General features: G+C 47.0%; 2 protein-coding genes across 4 annotated transcripts in view; one reads left to right on the forward strand and one right to left on the reverse strand.

The window, feature by feature from the left end:
• The window catches only part of LOC129118996 (T-cell activation Rho GTPase-activating protein-like), a 69,677-nt gene that overhangs the window by 9,304 nt on the left and 42,239 nt on the right, over window positions 1-18,134 (reverse strand). The window lies entirely within an intron of this gene.
• LOC129118406 (T-cell activation Rho GTPase-activating protein) overlaps window positions 4,308-18,134 on the forward strand; it is a 45,576-nt gene continuing 31,749 nt past the window's right edge. The window contains exons 1-2 of one of the 3 annotated variants that reach the window (XM_054629752.2): window positions 4,308-4,447; window positions 12,128-12,216. Coding sequence is in view for 2 of the 3 variants with exons in the window: in XM_077175443.1 (XP_077031558.1) it covers window positions 4,707-4,757; window positions 12,128-12,216 (140 nt within the window). In the remaining variant the exon portion in view is untranslated. Of the gene's footprint in view, window positions 4,448-4,602; window positions 4,758-12,127; window positions 12,217-18,134 lie in introns of those variants that run through there. The other 2 variants (XM_077175443.1, XM_077175442.1) reach the window with 2 other exon arrangements.

Consider the following 18,134-nt stretch of genomic DNA (forward strand, 5'->3'; position numbering starts at 1 on the left):
AAGCAGTATTACGGTGTTTGTCTTCCCAAGCTACAATTACACGAGCTGAGGCTCTCCTTCCCAGGGTGTAGTTGGACATCTGCCTGCTGATGGGAAGCAGGGAATTAATTCCTCTTTCTGCTTTGGTCGCATGCACAGCTTTTGCTTTTTTTATTAAACTGTCTTTCACCCTTGAGGTGTTTTTTAACCTTATCTTCCCCTCCTGTCCAATTGAGGAGGCGGGGTGAGAAAGCATCCAGGTGGATGTCTGGGAACCAGCCAAGATCAACCCACCAGTCCTCTTCCTTGGGCACAAGATAAAGCCAGTTTTGATCTGGGTGTACTGTAGCTGCCCTAGGTGATGACTGGCAGGCCTCTGCATGGCACACAGGGCTCGCTTGATTTACAGTGTAACAGAGCCATGGGCTCAGCAGTGGCTGCTTTCAGCTCCTCCTGCTGCAGTGCTTATCTCTGTGTTTCACCATGCCTGGAAGCATTCTGATAAAGCAGCAGCCCTGCCTTGGCCCTGGCATGGGCACTGCTCCTCTGTCAGGAGAGCTTTCCTGTGGAGAGCTGAGGGATTGCACCGCTCTCTTCCCCTCTGGGACTGATGTGTCTGCCTTCCTCTCCAGAGCTCCTCACCACATCCTTATCTAAGCTGCTTGACTAATGTCATCTTCTTGTCATTTGCATAGAAACTACTTTTCGTCTGGTGTTATGGAGAACCAGTTTGCCACTGAGGTGACAAGGCTTTAGGCCACTGATCCCTGGTTCCTGCATGGTGTGTGGCAGGACTTGGTGGCTGCCTGGCGGGGTTATCACCTCACATAGCCTGTGATCTTGCACCTCTACAGGCATGTTGAACTGGCACTTGATGGAAGGGTGCCTTGCCTGCTCCCGTGAAACCAGCAGCTCTTGGCACTACACTGGGGCTTCCTTGTGCTTCTTGAACCTCCCTTCAGCACCATCAGGGGAATGTGATCTAAACCACAAGTGGCAACACTTAGCAGTCAAAAAGAATCACTGGAGGCAGAGGTCAATGTGTCCATACCAGCAATTAGTACAGAAGCAGGAGGAGGAAGGATCTGATCAGGCAGCTTCAGCAAGGCAAAAAGAGGAGGAAGTGAGAGAAATGACCAGCCCTGAAATTTGGGCAGACTTCAAAATATGCTGAAACATTACAGCCACCAGTCTGGCAAGCAGATTGGTGCCACTTGTGAGTGACCTCACAAGGAAGTGGGATGGTGACCCTCCTCCAAGTTGGGAGCCTATGTACACAGATTGACTGGGAAGAGAGATGATAAGGAGGGCCATCTACGGCTGCCGCCAGTTCAGCTGCTGTTGAGATGGTGGAAGGCAACTAGCAGTCTCCCTGGCATAGAAGAGGATTAAGAGTGCTTCTCTTGATTTTGGTTAAGGGACTTTTGGTCTGACACTGCAAGGGTCTCCAGCCTAGAATAGAGGGTCACTGCCTTTGATCAGAAGAAGGAAAGGGGTGACCAGCTTTACTGGGCTGTGTGGATTTGATGGCTTGGCACACTGGATCCACGGAAGTCTAAAGTATTGCTAGACACTGGTGCACAGCATACCCTAATGCTGCTATGGCACGTCAGAGAGGAACCCATCTGGATTTCTGGATTGACAGGGAGATCCCAAAAGCTGTCTGTACTGGGGGCTGAGGTGAGCTTTACAGGAGACAAATGGCAAAAGTACACTGTTGTGACCAGCTCAGAAGCCCTGTGTATTCTTGGCATAGATTGTCTCAGGAGAGGGTACTTCAAGGACCCAAAAAGGCAGCGATGGGCTTTTGATGCAGTTGCCATCTATTCAGAGAAGTTGAAACATCTGCTTGCCTTGCCCGGCCTCCTGGAGGATGCCGGTGTAGTGGGATGCTGCACGTCAAAGAACAGCAGGTGGCCATGGCTGCCACGATGGCGCACCATTGGCAATACACATCACCCAAGGCTCCCTGGTTGCCTTCCATGATTCACCAGCTCCAGAGCCAAGGAATGATCAGGAAGACTCACAAGGTTTTCTTTAAATCTGCCTTTGTCCCCCTGTCCTGCTCAGGAGGGAAAATGAGAAATCATCTGGGTGGGCATCTGGCAGCCAGCAAAGGTTAACCCAGCACATTCAAACTCACAGGCTGGTACATATGCTCATGTACCTGAACATACATATGTTCTCCTCTGAGCTGATTCCCTTAGTAACAGCAGGCAGAGGAGACTGATTCAGATTCAGGTGGTGCGAATAAATGTGGAAGAAACTTCAGGTTGGAGAATTTACATCAACTCTTTTAACAAATTATTATTGTTATTATTGTTAATAAAAACAAAAACAACAACAATAATATTGCTGCTGTATTGCATAAAGCTTCCAGGAGGGAGAAAAAGCCGTGTTGAGTGAATGTCAGCGAAATTCCGTCCCAGTCCCAAGGAAAACCCGGGAGCTGGCACAGGTCCTGCACTGTTCAGGTGGTTGGAGCAGGGCTGCTGGGGACACCTGAGGGGAACTGTCAGCGCAGGCGATGGCAGCAGAGCCTGGGTCTCAGTGCATACAAGACGTGGCAGATGGAGTGCAAAAGCAAACGGGCTGGTGAGCAGCAGGCCCTTTGGTAATGAAGCTCACAGGAGCTCGCAGACTCCTCGCTGATTTTACTGGGCTGCGTTCCAGAGTGCGTCTTCACCTTTTTTTTTTTTCCTTAAGTATCCGCAAATGAAAACCTGCTAAGCTCTTGGATAAGTGTCTCTTTATTTTCTTGGTCTCTTTTGAATTTCAAATAGCAGTTTTTTTATTATCTTAATTGGTGAGTGCCTGTTTTAATTAGGCATCCCAGTTAATCTTAGTCTGCTAAAACATATGAGGCTTTGTGCAGATCAAAACGGTTTCTTTTTTTAGCATAAGTATCAAAAGAAATATGAATTGTAAGAAATAAGATGACCATGTTTGCATTTCTGATTTCTCTCACTGTAGTCTTCAGCTGTCACCTTTAAATTAGCCAGTATTTTACATGCCGAAAAGTCCTGCCCAAGATGTTGTGTGAGCTTAGAAAACTTTTCTTCCCTTTGCAGCAATACAGAAAACATTTCTGATCTAAACAGCAAAGCAATGGTCTTTCTCACTTCTCTGGAGGTCTCTTATCTGTCCAATTTGAGCTAATGTAAAATAATAAACACATTTGTAAATGCAGAAATCAATCACTGCTGATCATGCTGTCCAGGAACATATTGCAACTTCCTGAAAATCTGGCCTGCATTCATGTCCTGGAGGGCTTAACTGAGCCTTCACAATAGTTGCAGTGATGATGCCAAATCTCATGTAACTTCCCTGTTGATTTTTTGCAGGCTGCCAGAGGATGTCACAGAGCAGACCCAGCAGCTTGAAATGAAGTTTTGTTAATATTTGATAGAAGTGATATTCTCAGTAAAAAAGCTGAAAAAATACAAGAGGAAAAAACCCAAACAAGAAGCCCTCCAGAAATCCCTGAATCACACAGAGCCAGGAAAGGGAGGAAAATGCTGGCAGAACTAGGTGGCTGATTGGCAGCAGCTAGCTGTACACAAGCAGAGGCAGAGCTGCTGTCATTCGAAGCAACTTAGTGCAGGGATCTGTATCAACCTGTCCTTTCAAGGGGTCTGAGTGGGTTTGAAAGGTGTTGTATTTTGCTGTTTTGTTTGGGTTTTTTTTCCTAAGGAGTGCCTTGTGGGCAGTCAGGGATATAATTCATCCCTCCCCCTCCTCAAGGACAAACTGAAGCTCTTATTAACCAGCCCAGATTTGACAGGACATTTGTCCTACTCATGGGAAAGAGCAGTTCCTGTGCTTTTTTTCCTAGTGAAAATACCATAATCCAGACTGCAAGAGCAAGTGTCCCATCTGGAGACAATTCATCATTACTTGAAACAAATCCTGCAAATTTAGCTGCCAAGCAGCACAACTCAGTGAGAACAGGTCACTTGTAAAATATGATGGTTAAGTATAGGCAAATCTGTTGAAGAAATAATCCACTTTGAAGTGATAAGGCTTCCCAGCACTTGGGTCACTTAGATTTCAATAAGAATACGGAGAACATTGGGTAGTAGAAAGCCAATCTCAGTTTGTTAAGAGCTTTGTGCCATTCTTACCAGAATTAAAGGGCTGATTCCCCAAACCTGTGCCCAGGACAATGAGAATGTCCTAAGACTTAAGTGGACACTTGTACGGATGATGAGAGCATTACAGGGTCTTTACATCCAAGCCAGTGGTGACACACGCCCCTATCCCTTAAGCCACTTGGTCCCATCCCTCATTCCTTCATTCCTGATGGACGCAAATTTCGTCTTCAAGTTGCCCAGCCCTGGTGCTCGCTATGACTGACACCCTGCGGTGTTACATTCCTACCTGCCACGCTGCCTCAGGAATAAACCAGGCAGGGAGGGCTTGGCTGTGAAGGGTTGGCTGTGAAGAACCCGTGAAGGGTTTTCTCTTTGTAAGTCACTTTTCACTTCATTTCTCCCCGCACCTATTGATTTTTGCCTCCCCTTATCCTGCAAGCGCTGCCCGCGGCCCGCTCGGCATCCCGCGGACCCCCGGGGTTTGCTGCGGGCGGCAGCGGCTCCTCCCTCAGCGGGGAGGGCCGGGGGCGGCCGGCGCGGGGTCTCCGCTCACTCGCTGCGGCTCCGCGCCCGAGGCGGACCCGGACCTGGACCCGGCCCGGAGCGGGCGCTGCTCCCGCGCCTCCCGGGGCGATGCCGGGGCCGCGGGCAGGCGGCAGCAGCGGGGACCCCGCGCCCGAGGCGGTGAGTGCGGGGCGGGCGCGGGGCGGGCAGGGCCGGGGCAGCCGCGCTCCTTCCCGGGTGTGAGAGGGGATGCGGCTGCTGCTGCTGCCGCGGGTGACCTGGGCATAGAGATAGCTTAGGGTCTGCCGGGGGTCTGAGCCTGGTCCTGAACCTGGTGACAAGCAAACCCCAGGACTGGAGACGCGCTCGCAGGGCACGGGGCCGGTGCCGGACTGCTGGGCTCAGAGGGGTTCGTGGTCCCTGCCGCACAGCGCAGAGCTCTCCTCATCCCGAGAAAGGGGTCACGGGAGCCGGGTGGAGTCAGGGTCAGATGAGCGGAGGACAGGTCGACGTGCAGTTCCTCCTTTCTTGCCAGAAATGGAATTTAAAGAGAGTGCTTGACGATGTCACTGCACTGTCAAACTGCTCTGGCAACGTGTTAAGGCAGCAGAGTCTTGAAGAACGGAGCAAACAAAATAAACATTTACTCAGCCACGAGTAAATGGACGTTGGTTAAAATGAAGCTGGCGGATTTCTTGGCTATGCCTATGTGAGGGGAAGAGTTTAAGATGTTTTGTTGTTGTTGTTGTTGTTCCGGAGAAGTTTAACATCGTTGTAAGAAACATGTTTCCCTTTAGTGCATGCTGTGAATGCTGTCCCATAGCACCTGGTAGTGCGGTGTGAGCCCAGGACCAAAGCCTGGTCCCCGGGGGGGTCTCAGCTGCAGCGAACGCTGCTGTCAGCAGGGAGAGAAGCCCCGGCCACCGGCCCATCGATTGCGAGGCCAGAAGGGAGCGTTACATCATTTAGTCTGACCTCAGACAGGAGCGAGGTGCTGGCTGGAAAACAAAAAGAATATTGGCTAGGACTGAATCTCTGCATTGAAAAGTGCCGTTTCTTCATGACATTGTCACCTCTGACATATAGACTTTTCTGCAAAAATTGAGGGGCTCTCTGCATGGCTCCCTCACACAGAGATGCATGGATCTTAAGTAGTACCTTCAGTGCTTCCAAATATAAAATTTTGTCATTTTACATGACAGCTGATCTGGTTTTCCATTGTTCCTCCTGCTCTTCAGAATGAGGGCCGCTAGCAGAAATGGGCTTTTTATACAATAAGAAGGAGTTTACATTAAAAACTAAACCAAAACAAAAATGAGTTAAGAGGAAAAAAGCAAAACAAATAATAGTTACATTTTCTTCAAAGTTGTTTGTAGAAACATTGTAAAAAAGAGAAAGTTTCAGACGTGTATTTTCCTCTCTCCCCATTTCTTTCTTTTAAACCACTCTTTATTTTTCTGTTTCTGGTAAGAAAGTAGAAATAAAAATAAAAGAGAAAGAAAAAAGAAATAAAAATAAAAGAGCAGGTGATTGTTTAGCAGAGAATGTTGGGATGCTGGTGGCACCAAGATCAATTTTTAATTAGCTTTATTAATGGGTAACCTTTCAATATACATTGACAAAAATTGCTATTTTCTTAAACATAACACAGCCCCAGTAATTGCACCTATAGCATGGACATAGATCCATTTTGCTGCACTTTGACACTTCACTTTGAGTTTTGTGGATCTATTTTGCTTAAGGCTGATGCTATTTCAGAATAACAGTGGCCTCTGAAAATGGAATAAGACAGTACCAAAAAAGGCTCTTCACCTTACCTCCCACATTTTTCAATATTAACAACATCCACAAATCCCTTGCAATGGCACAGGAATGGAGCATCACAAGGAGGGCCAGGCTGTGCTGGGACATGATCCCAAGGGGCAAGGAGGGTGACTCGCTTCCCCAGCCCTGTGCATCCATCAGCCCGGTGCACCATCTGCCACAGACCTGTGGGTCCTGTGGGAGCCTGAGAAATGTGTATCTGCTGCCGATAGTCATGGGTTGCGTGGTGCAGCAGGAAAAGGGACGGCAGGGCTTGCGGCTAATGAGGGCCAGTGCAAAGCTGCTTCCCGCAGGCATTTATTACCTTGGAAGGCAGGGGTGTGATACCAGACAAATAACTGGCCCCGTGGGAGGTCAGGACACCAGGAAGGCAGGATCAGGAGGGTGGGAAGATGAGGGGGAGGAACGAGGTCCCAGAACCACAGCCGCTGTCTCCAGCAGCAGTGTCCAGCAGAACTTGTGGGGGGGATTTGTCACAGCTGGGTCTTGGAGGGCCTTCAGCAAGGCCCCTGTGGAGACTCTAAATCACACTAATTGCACAGTCAATAAAGGAAATCTCATCAGTCCCCATAACCAGGCTGTCAGCTTTTAAACCTATTTAGACAAAAATCTGTTTATTGCTGTGTTTTTAGAAGCCCAGAGTAACTGTGCTGATTCGAGTGATGATAGTGGCACAAAGTAGCTTTGGAAAAGAGTTCTACTGTAGACTAGATAAAGCAAATTCCAGTCTGGTTTATTCTGTGGAAGCCTGGACCCACACCTTGGGCTGGTTAATTTAAATTGGCTGCTGCTGCTTATTTCAGAGGGACCACTCTGCCCACACTGATACAACAAAGACCAGAAATCCTCCTCTTGCATGTATTTGTAAGTTCCTTCCCAGGCAGCTTGACTGAGCCAAACAAATTCCTAAGGGAATATCCATGGGGCAGCTCTCATGGATACTTCTGGGGCAGTGAGGCAGCAGAGCACCCAACAGATCCCAGGGGGGTACAGAGGTGCCCTGGTCCATGAAGGAGCCAGACAATGCCACCCATCTGTGTGCCACTGGGAAATACTCACAGAGGGCTGCCCATCTGAAATGTCAGCTAGTGGGACCAGCTGCAGAAATGGCCAGTGCATGCTCCATTCAGGGTTTGTCTGCATTAATGGATTAAGAAGCATTTGAGAGTGTTGCCTGGCATTGCACCAGAATTCTCTAAAATCTGTATAAATTATAATATCACACATAAACAGTTAAAGCCAGCCCTGAACCTTCTTTGGCCCATGACAAATAGCACTGCCATGCTCAACCTCTTGAAGGCAGCAGCATCCAGAGATGTTCCCAGTGGGAGCAGAGCCCTGCCTCAAGATGAGCAGCACAGGCTCACACAAGCACATCCTGAGCCATGAAACCAGGAGCATCTGCAGGTGGTTTGGTTTGGCAGTGCAGCAAAACCAATGCCTTGAAGAGTGTTTGGATGGCATCCTCACACCTCTTGTCACCTCCTTGCTAGTGACCTCAGGTGAGAGACAAAATTGGGAAGAGGTCGAGGAAAGAGCTCATTTCAACTACTCATTGCCCTCAGGAGTCCCTTTTCCTCCCCTTTTTGGCAGCCTGATCTGCTGGGGTGGTCACAACTGCCCCTGCCCCAGCCTCCTCTGCATGTGCATGTACATGACATGACTGGGGAGAGTTCCTGGGAATTTCATTGTGTTCCCTGGGAAAAACTTGGTTGAGGAAAGGCAGGTTTACCTGGCGCCACACCTCCTGGAAATCCTCCAGGCTGTCCTCTTCTTCTGGTTTTGGTGTCTTGTGGGCTTTGAAGTGATCACTTCAAGTGAACTGATGTTCACATTCAGTCTTCCTGCCATTGATGGATTCTTTCAGGAGAAGAAGGGCACGAGTTTGCTGTTTTCACAAAGACTCTCACCTATTGTGGTAGAAGAGGGTAAAGAGCCTTTTTGTTTTTCCTTAAGGATGCTAAAAGTATGTTAGTAGATGTGAGGGCATTTCTAAAAGTCATGAAGAAACAAAGTCCCAGGTTTTAGAAATGGCATTGGTTTTCAGCTAGTGCTGGCTGTTACTTGCTGAAGAAGCCGGCCACCCAAAAATCTCTTCAGATGACATGTATACACACTTTGTAAGGCTTTCTGAATGAGTGAAGACAAGCAATGCATTTGTGCCTATAAACCAGCAGGATGTGGTTAGCTCATCTGAGGAAGGATGACTGAACTCTGCATTTTCAGGGTTTTTGGTGGAGTGCTTTGAGATAATAAAGGAAATTTGATTTCTGTGTCAGTTGCAAAAAGGAAATAATTTGGTGCAAGGGTTGTTGAGCACCCTCAGTAATCTATATCCCACTACAATGTGCAGAGCACTGGGATACTTTTCAGACTTTCCCTGCTGTTTTTCTGGTTATGGTCGAGTCTTCAGGCAGATCTCCTTGCGGGTGCCTGGCGTGAAGCCCTTGCCAGGGGTGAAGCCCTTGTCTGGGGTGAAGCCCTTGCATGGTGTGTGTAGGTGATTTCCTGGAGCAAATGGCTCCCAGTGAGCGCTCCTGAAATTCTGCCATCTGCAGATGACATCCTTGCACTGTGTGCATCAGAATGGGAACAGGTCACAGCCAGGAGTAAGAAGGGCTGGAGCTAAACTTGTGGCAGAAGCTGTGATATCCTCCGTTAAGCAAAAAAAGATTTCTGTTAAGTGGAGGAAAACCCCTAAAGAGAGAAAGTATGATGTAATTGGTAGTGAATACTGACATAACTGTGTTCAAATTCTCCCAGGTTTTGGAACACAGGGCAAAGTTAATTTGTCCTCTCTGCACCTGCTGCAGTGTTAAGTAAAAGTCACATGTACCTTTTTTCCACCAAAGTAGCAGCAACACTGGGGAATAAAGTTGTTCTTCATGACATGACATTACCTTGTTCAATAAATCAAATAATAAATCCCTTGTATTTGGAGTGAGAGGAGGAACATCAGGTGTGATATTTTCACTTGTGTCAGTGTGCATGTGTATACATACATGACTTGAAATATCCAGCTTATTTAATCTTGTCTATATGTATTTGGTAGATGAAATTGTGGTAACTCTAGAATAGAGTTAACATAAGAATAGCAGTAACAGAAAAAATTTGCTTTACACTGATCTGGGGAGAGGAACAAAACAATTTTTCCCCACAGTACAGAACTCTTTCCTTGCTGTTCTGTGACACATCAATCCAGGCACCCTGAGCATCCAGCTGCCACCAGCTGTAACCCCCATGCCCACTCTGGGTGGGTGCCAGCAGGGCTGCATTTCCCTGAGCATTCCCTGTCTGCTCTGCACAGACAGTACCTTTTGGCTGGTCCTAAGTGGGCTCAGAAAAGAGTCCTGGCCGACCTGCCAGATGTTGCACCAGATTAAGAAACTGCCCTCCCAAGGGCATCTTGTTTGGAAGTCTGCACTAGACAGTCCTTGTGGATTTAAATGCAGGCAGGATGACAGACAGCACTGATGGTGTTTTAAGCTGGTGTGGTCAGAGCTCAGAATACAAGGGAATAAGCTGGGGAGAAAATGGGCCTCTGCCTGAGTCAGGATTCATGCTCACTTCCCCTGGAGGGTGCAGCTATTTCCATTGCTTTATCACTAGGCTGGTATTTTACCCTGATAGTGCAAAACCAATGACGAATAGACCATGCCTTCCATGCATATGGTATTTCAACTGGAGCTAGAGCACTTCCCCCAGAGTCCCAGTGGGCTCAAACATGAAGACAACACGCTACAACATCTTAAGATGATCTTAGAAGGATAACCTTTCTCCAAAACACATTTAATTCCATGAGCTCAGCAGTGACTGCTGTGAGAGCAACATAGGCTTTGTCATGTACTGACCTTTTGTTGAGCAGCACCTGCAGAAGAACTTCTGGTAATAATGAGTCAATACCTAGAAAAGACTTGATGCTCTGATAATGTACGCAATTAGCAATTTCAAAGTTCATTTCTTTGACTTCAGATTGCATATATTTAGGTATTTGTCAAAGGTAGGCACCAACAAGGGCCATGATAGTACAGGCATGGGAACAAGCACTGCCTTCAGAAACCAGCTCCTCTGCAGACATGAAGCTGTGTCACCTACTCCTGTCACACAAGGTCCCACATACATACACTGGGATAAATATACCAGTGTCAAACTGGTATAAACTAGGAGTAAATATACAGATCTCTCCTGTCTTTCACTGTTGCCAGGAGGAAGTTGTTTTCTAGTATCCCAGTGCAGTCCTGCTGCAGCTTCATGGCCATGCATGCTGGCACTTTTTGCTGCAGCCAGAGCAAGGTGACTTCTCCTGCTGCTGCTGCTTTACTTATTTCTGCTGATAATAATGGGGAACATCACCCATCTCCTCTGGGAAACTGCATTTGCTTGGCTTACATGGGCCATGGCAGCATGGGGTGGCCTCAGCTGGGTTCCCTGTCACCCTTCTCAGGGTCTCAGACACCTTCAGAGAGCACACGATGCCTCCAGCTCTGCTCCATGTGGTGCAGGTGCCTGCCCTTTGTGCTGGGCTGGTTTGCACTACTTGGTGAGATCGTGGTGGAGGAGATCTGCAGACACCACCAGCAGGGCTTGTTTGCCATTTGTATACTGCATGGGGTGGTATGCTCCTAACATACTTTCAGGAGTAAAAATTGAGAGTTAGAGGTTAAAGCTGATTAAATTCTCATGAATTTGGAACAAAGTTCAATAAAAAGCAGATGGTGTTTTTAATCATTCCCTTTCCACTCAGTTAATAAGGCCAAATGTTCAGAAAGTTCTCTGTAAATATATCACCCTGCTTTCCAAGTATCTCAAAAAAATTCTGTAACTACAACTTTAATAAGACAGGCATCTTCCCAAAAGGGCAGTAACCTGCCCTTTATTGGCCTCATGTCAACACTTGGCAGCAAGGAGCCATTTCTTGCCTCTGATGTTCCTCTGTTGTGTCACTTGTTCCTAAAATAGCCTCTTTCCTTAGCACTCATACTTGTGTTCAGATGGCAGGCAGCCACACAGAACCTGCTGTCTCAAAGCACAGATTGCAGGGATTTTAGATTTTCAGGAGGCTGGGAGCTTCCCTGTGGATTTGGAGGAGGCAGCTTACCCACCTCTAATTGGAGCCAGCTTGGTTGCCTCTGCATGCTAGGCTCACCAAGTGCAGCCTCCTCTCACCCTGCATTACAGAGTGTGGAGGTCTCTATCCAACCCTTTTGGTCCAAGGGCCTTTTACAGTCAGGACAGAGAAGTGAGCACTTCTGGGATAGGACATGGCTCCTGTTCTCCCAAGCCTGCTGCAGAAGTGGGGAAGGGAAGAACGGTGCCCTGCAAGTGTCCATGTCTCCCCACTCCCTGTAAAAGGAGCTCAGGTTGAGCAGCCCCTGTGCAAACACTGGTGCCAAGGTTGCCCCAAGTGGGGCAGACACCTGCTAGGGTGCCTCAGCTGGTGGCCCCAGGGCTTTGTCCCCAGTCTGTGGCTGTGCACCAGCCTTGGCCAGTGCCCCCAAGCTGAGCTGGCTCTGTGTGACAGCAGCTGTTGTGCTGACCACCGTGGGGCTTGGAGCCCTCACACTTGAGGGGAAATTTGGCAACATCCAGGAGTTAAGAGCACAAACACATATTCTCCTCCCATACACAATTTGTAGCAATGACTCCTATAAATGCTCAAATCCCTCACCTTTGTGGGAGCTTTGCTGTAGGATGGAAACTGATAACAAATTTATTCTTGTTTTCAGCCCCTCAAGACTGTTCCTTCCTGCCGATGTTCAGCACCATCGCTCTTATTCAGCAAAGGTTTGAGCAAGCCATGGCTGCCTTCAGCCAGGTAGGTACTGGTAGCCACTTGCGTGGCTGCACAGGTGTTTGATGCCCAGGAGCAAGGTGATGCACCTTGGCTTGCCCATGCACATGTCATGGGGCTCTGCTGTCAGTGTCCTGCACTAGAGGACCCTGTGAGAGTTGCAGGTGTGGGAGTGTACCTGTGGTGCCTGGAGTGGCTGAGCTGGCAGAGTTGTGGCTCCAGCAGTGAGGGCTGCTCGTGTAGATGGGATGGATGGGAGAGGTGGTGGGAACTGCATCCAGCTGCTCTTCTCACCCTCCCACCAGGCCTGTGCAAGTCCAGCAGGAGATAAGCCTCTTCCCTCCATCTCTCCCACCCCATGCCAAGGGCTGCCAGAGCTGGCTCCTTGCTCATATTACTATCACTAGTTTCTGCTAGTGCTGTTGAGAAGTCCCCATTGGCAGTTTCTCATTGGTGCATCCCCATTCTTTGTTTTCCTCCTGTTTTTCTTTCTTTTGGATAGCAAAGCCTTCAAAACAGGCAGAAGAGTTGGTTGTGATAGCATTTATTGCCTCATTTCACTACAGGTCACAACTTACCTACAGAAACCAATGGGTGATGTTAGTGGCAGTGCCTCTTTCCTTGATGAAACTATTTCCAATGAGCAGAACACTGTTATTTGAACTGCAGCTATTTCACCTCAGTGCCCTGATTTCCCCTCAAATAAACCCAGTGCAGTTAGTCAAACAGCTCTGCTAACTGGGCATGGTGGTGTTGCAAGTGGGCTCATTATGTGTTACAAAAAAATCTTCCAGGGGAAAGGCAGAAAGGGCGCCAATTTCTTGGGTTTTCATTTTTCAAAAATTCAAGGCCTTGAGCATTCCTTGCATGGGGAAGGGACAAGTTGTGCTGTGTGAGCTCTTATTAATTATTTGGCAGTTATATCTCTGTTCAGAGAGAGCACATTTTTTTGCATTCATTTCTTGACATGAACATCAGGAGCTGTCAGACTGTGAGAACAGCCTAGTTTAACACATTTTTCTTTTGCTGGAAACATTCCTGATTGAAGTCTGTGAAGTGGCTCTGTGTGACACCTCCTGGCTTCCCATATGGCTCCATCTCAGAGCCCAGAATCATCCTACAGGCCAGGAGGACAGGAGGAACTCAAATACTGAATGAGTGCCTAGGACCCACTGCTCTGTTTTTTGTTGATGCCATAATTTGGTAGGTGTTACAAGTGAAAAATACTATCACACAGCCCACCCCACCCTCCTTCCCACAATAGCTACAAACTCCAGACACCTGCAGGAAAAAGGGGCTGTTAATGTCGCTGTAGGAAGGAGACAGCAACATCCCTGTGTTAGCTGGTGATAGGGGTGATCAGTTGAAGGGGCAGTTGTGCCTCTTGTCCAGCCCTGAGTTCCTCCATCCTTCAGCCTCTGGCTTTGGTTTTTGGACATCTGTCTATGAAAACAGAGTGTGCTGGGCAGGAGAGTTGTCCCAATGCCTCATCCCCACTTCATGCTTAGCATGGGCCCTCCCTCCCATTTCTGCAGGAGGCAGCATTTACCAAGAGCTCCTGCAGAGCATTCTCAGTGGTCTAATCCACATTGTTGCTGGTGCCATCAGCTAATTTGCAGGTCATGCCAGCCCCTAATTTTGCTCCTCCAAGTGGTGGTTCAGCAGTGGCTGCCACCTCCCTCTGTCCTGAGCCTCGCCTCCACATCACTCTCCAGATAGTGTTGGCAGGAGAGTTGTGATGCTTTTCACACTCTTTGCTCCTGTGGGTGGCTGCCTGCTTAGCCTATCCCTCGAGCTGTGCTAATCCCAGTAGCCTGGACAGAGCCCCAGCTTATTCATCAGCACATGCCTCACAGCACTAATGGCCATCAAGACCTTGGATCAGCTCATTTTACAAAATGGAGTATCATTTCTACTGAATACATTGGAGTCAATGAATATACAAAACCTCTGAGGTGCAGAAGAAAGTTGTGAAAGTCAGGTCAGACCCAGCTTCCTTTGTGCTGCACACACAGTCCCTCCCTAAGACCTCACAGCCTCGTGACCAAGCAACCGGTGGCTTCACTGTGACGTGAAGCAATGGAAAAGGACCACAAAGCCCTGTGGAAAGTGATTTTTTGAGTGTCTGTGATCAGCACAATCTAATCAGCCTTGAAACAAAAAATGTCAATTGTGTCTCAAAAAATGCTGCCATCTTGGGCAACACTCCAGACTTGCTATCTGCAGACATGCTTTAAAGCCCCTGCACCTAGAGAAACATAAAAAGAAAAGCCTCTATCACACTTCACAGCAGGAAGGTGGAATTGTTACAAGTAACCCACCTTCATGAAGCTGTCACCTTTCAGGATGGAGAGCAGTCACAGATGAAATATTCCCTGATTTTTTTTCTGTACAGGCAGTAAGCTATGCATATGCCATGGAGCACTTACTGGAACACTGTCCTCCATAGCCACTATAGAGTGAGGACAAATTTCACATGGCAGCAGTAGCCTTTGTGAGCTGGTTGCCAAACTGTGAACTGTCCAGTCCTGACTGTTCTCAGTCTAAATGTGATTTTTTTCTTTCCCTTTCAGAATTTCACAACTAGATTGGGCTAATGCAGGTGATTGTTGGGACTGAACCATTAGTAATTTCCAGAAAATTGATAAATTTATTATTCCTGCAGGTTCAATGGTTTAGAAACTGGCATCATCCAGCCCTCAAACCAATTCCTTATTGCAATAGCATGCAGGCTATATTCTAATTAACCAGTGCAGACCCAGACATTGCATGAAGAGTTGGCTCATGAGATAAAAGTCACTGAACTGTCTGGTTTCTGAACCCATTCAGAAATTATCAGTAGCATTAGGAAAAGGTAACATAAGCATAATCCTGTTCTTACTTTCTGGTTATTAATCAACAGGCCAATCAGAAATCCTTTGGATTTATGTTGGAAAACTACCAATGACTAACTTCAGGCGGTATATAAGGCAAATCTTTTGCTTTAAAGGAAACAGCCTCCATAACAAACTGAGACCCTAAAGAAACTTATTCCTTGGGATGTCTAGAGGATATTTTCTGAGAATTGATTTTTAATTTGTACCAGACATCTTGTGTACCTCTGAGGCTGAGTTTGCATATTGCTCATTTGGTGCTAACTTCATTGCTCACTCCTGACAGGGAAGACATTAATTAACGTGCATCCTCTTCAAATATTCATGGGGACAGGATTCCTACCCCACAGGGTTTTCACTGAGATTTCCACTGATGTCATGTTAGAGATATCAGTGGACACAGACTAACCCTTGCCATGACTGCAGAGGCAGTTGCAGGAGCTGAGAGGAGCATTGTACTGAACTGTCTTTCAGGAAAGTGAAGCAAGTCTTATCTACAGCCTTTGTGTGACATTTGGGAAAGTCATTTAACTAATGACTCTCTTGATTTCCCACCTGATAATGAAGGTAGCACTGCATTTCCTTGTGGAGGAAAACATCATTTTGGGAGGTTCTTCACACTGAAAGAACAAGGAGTGGGAGAGCTTGGGCTCTGTGTGGTCTTTTCTGTGTTACCCTTGCTCCTTTTCCTGCCCAGGCAGCCAGGTCTAAGCAGGGAGGCACAGCATGTGCTGAACTCCCCTACAGAGATTCTGGATCCTGTCCCAAAACTGAAGATCTGATTCCTGTCATCATGCAACCCCATTTATTTGCCTTTTTATTCTTGCCATGACAAGCTGAGAAAGTCAGGCAAGTGTCTGCAGAGATGCAGAGGGGGTGAGTCATGCAGAGCGTGGGGGCTGACAGCAGAGACCCCGGTGTGGAAGGCTGTGGTTTAGGGAGGTGGGAAGGTTCTGGCCACAGAACTGAAGTGGGCAGATGTCAATGAAGGTTACTGCAAAACACAGTCTCTGAAGGTGAATTCAGTGAGGTTGCTGGTAACACCACAGAGTTTTATGGGTCAGCTCGAAGCTTTAATTTCCTTTCCATACCCTCCCACGACTCCTTGGCAGCTATACTGCTCCTGCCCTTCACTTTTTCTCTTCATTCACTTTTACTAACTTTATTTTTCACCCTTTGTGCACTTATAGTAGCTAAATGTTTTGGCTCTCTTGTGTAACCAGCTGATAATATACTGTGAGTTTTCTTTCATAGACTGACCAATGGGAAATTAATGAATAAAAATGTAATACTATCAGAGGACCAACTGAATGGAAGCATAGCAGTCAGGATGCTGCTTTTAGGGGAAGAGTGGGCATCCACCCCCTGCTCTGGTTCAGACAACCTTCAGCATGACATTTCACCTCTGCACCACAAGTCCCCATCTGTAACACAGGGTTAATAATTCTGCCTTTCCTCATAAGGATAATGATATTGTGAGGAATGGAGAAGTTAAGAACTCAACAGAGGGATGGGGATGATTAATTTGGAGGTAGTTATAAGACAATCAGGGACTGTGGAGACCTGGAGCAAACTCAAAAGATGAGGTTTTTTCAGGGTAAGATTTTTCTTATTATTAACCCTTAGCATAACAGGGCTCTGATCCATGCAGGATCCCTCTCTTTTTATAATACAAGTGACAAGTAAAAGTACTTCATATTTATTAAGAGCAATTTCCTTGAGAAAGAGTTTTGTGAAAACAGACCTATTTAAAAACACAGAATAATGTGTCTAGCTTCTTGTGTGGGTTGGTTCAAAACAATTAATAGAAATTGTACTGCTGAGAAACTCAGAGGCTGGCTGACATTATTATAGAACGTATCTGCTTCCTTTGGAAAAGTTACATTTGTTGAAGAAAAGTAACACTGAAAATATCACTCAATCTAAAAAGTTTCTCATTGGGAAATATATGTCATTGTTGGTAGAGATCTTTAAACTTTTATTCTACCTATGACCTAACTTAAATTTGAGCTTCAGAAACTTGGCCTGTGATTCTTCATTGTGCTTTTGATAAATTACAATTTCATGAAAGTGCAACCCAAATGTATTCAATAAACTCCAGAAACATGGGAAATAAATATGTTTTGAAACAATATTGCCCTGACACTGGCTGATGTTGCCACAAACACATCTGTGACTCCAGGAGCAGTGCCAGTGGGCTCTGATCAGAAGAGTTCAGTGGAGTGAATTGGGAATGTGTCCCACCAGGGATCAGCCCTCAGCAGGATGGCCTGCAGAGCCCACACAGCTGTGTGACCAGAGGTGTCCCAGTGCAGTGGGCCATAAAAGCATCCATGCAGCTTTAAAAAGACTGGAGGGTCTTCAGCTGTTACAGCCCTGTTCCCACTTAACACCACTCCCTGTCTGGGGCTTATAAACAGCAGCAAAGGCTGCTGGGTGCTCTGGCACCAGATCTGCTATTTCTGTATTACAGTGCTGCATGATGGGGCTTAAAGTAAGCTGGAGACTTCCCACTGGAGATCAACTTGGGAGCACACGCTCTCTCTGTTTCACTGGCAGACTGGTGGGAGCAGAGTGATCATGAGGTGGCCAGTGACAAGCCACACCCAGGGCTGGGCAGCAGCTGCTGCCCTCACAGATGCTGACCTGAACAGCTGCTCCATGCAGGGCAGAATCTGTACTTCCACCAACACATCTTGTTAAAAACAGTAAAACTTTTATTTTGTGTCCAAGCCTCAGTCATAACCAGCTTATCTCTAAACAGCTAATAATTTCATTTTACTTCTAAATGAAACTCTGAGGTTTTAATGACCTTTCTTCACACACAGAGCTATTCATATCTACATGCCACAAGGAACATGCAGCAGCATGTGCAATGTTGCCTAGGACTTAGCTGAGTCCATCAGCATTGCAGCCCTCTGGACAAGCTCCATAAATGGCCAGTGGTGCTCATGGGATGCTAGTAGAATACAGGCTTCTTCATTACAATTAAAAAAATTGCACCTAGAGAAGACCTCAGAGGGATGGGGGCTTTCAGTGCTGTGACCCTGTTAAAAACTGGGTCTGAGA

The sequence above is a fragment of the Agelaius phoeniceus genome, chromosome 3, assembly GCF_051311805.1.
Source record: "Agelaius phoeniceus isolate bAgePho1 chromosome 3, bAgePho1.hap1, whole genome shotgun sequence".
Lineage (NCBI taxonomy): Eukaryota > Metazoa > Chordata > Aves > Passeriformes > Icteridae > Agelaius > Agelaius phoeniceus.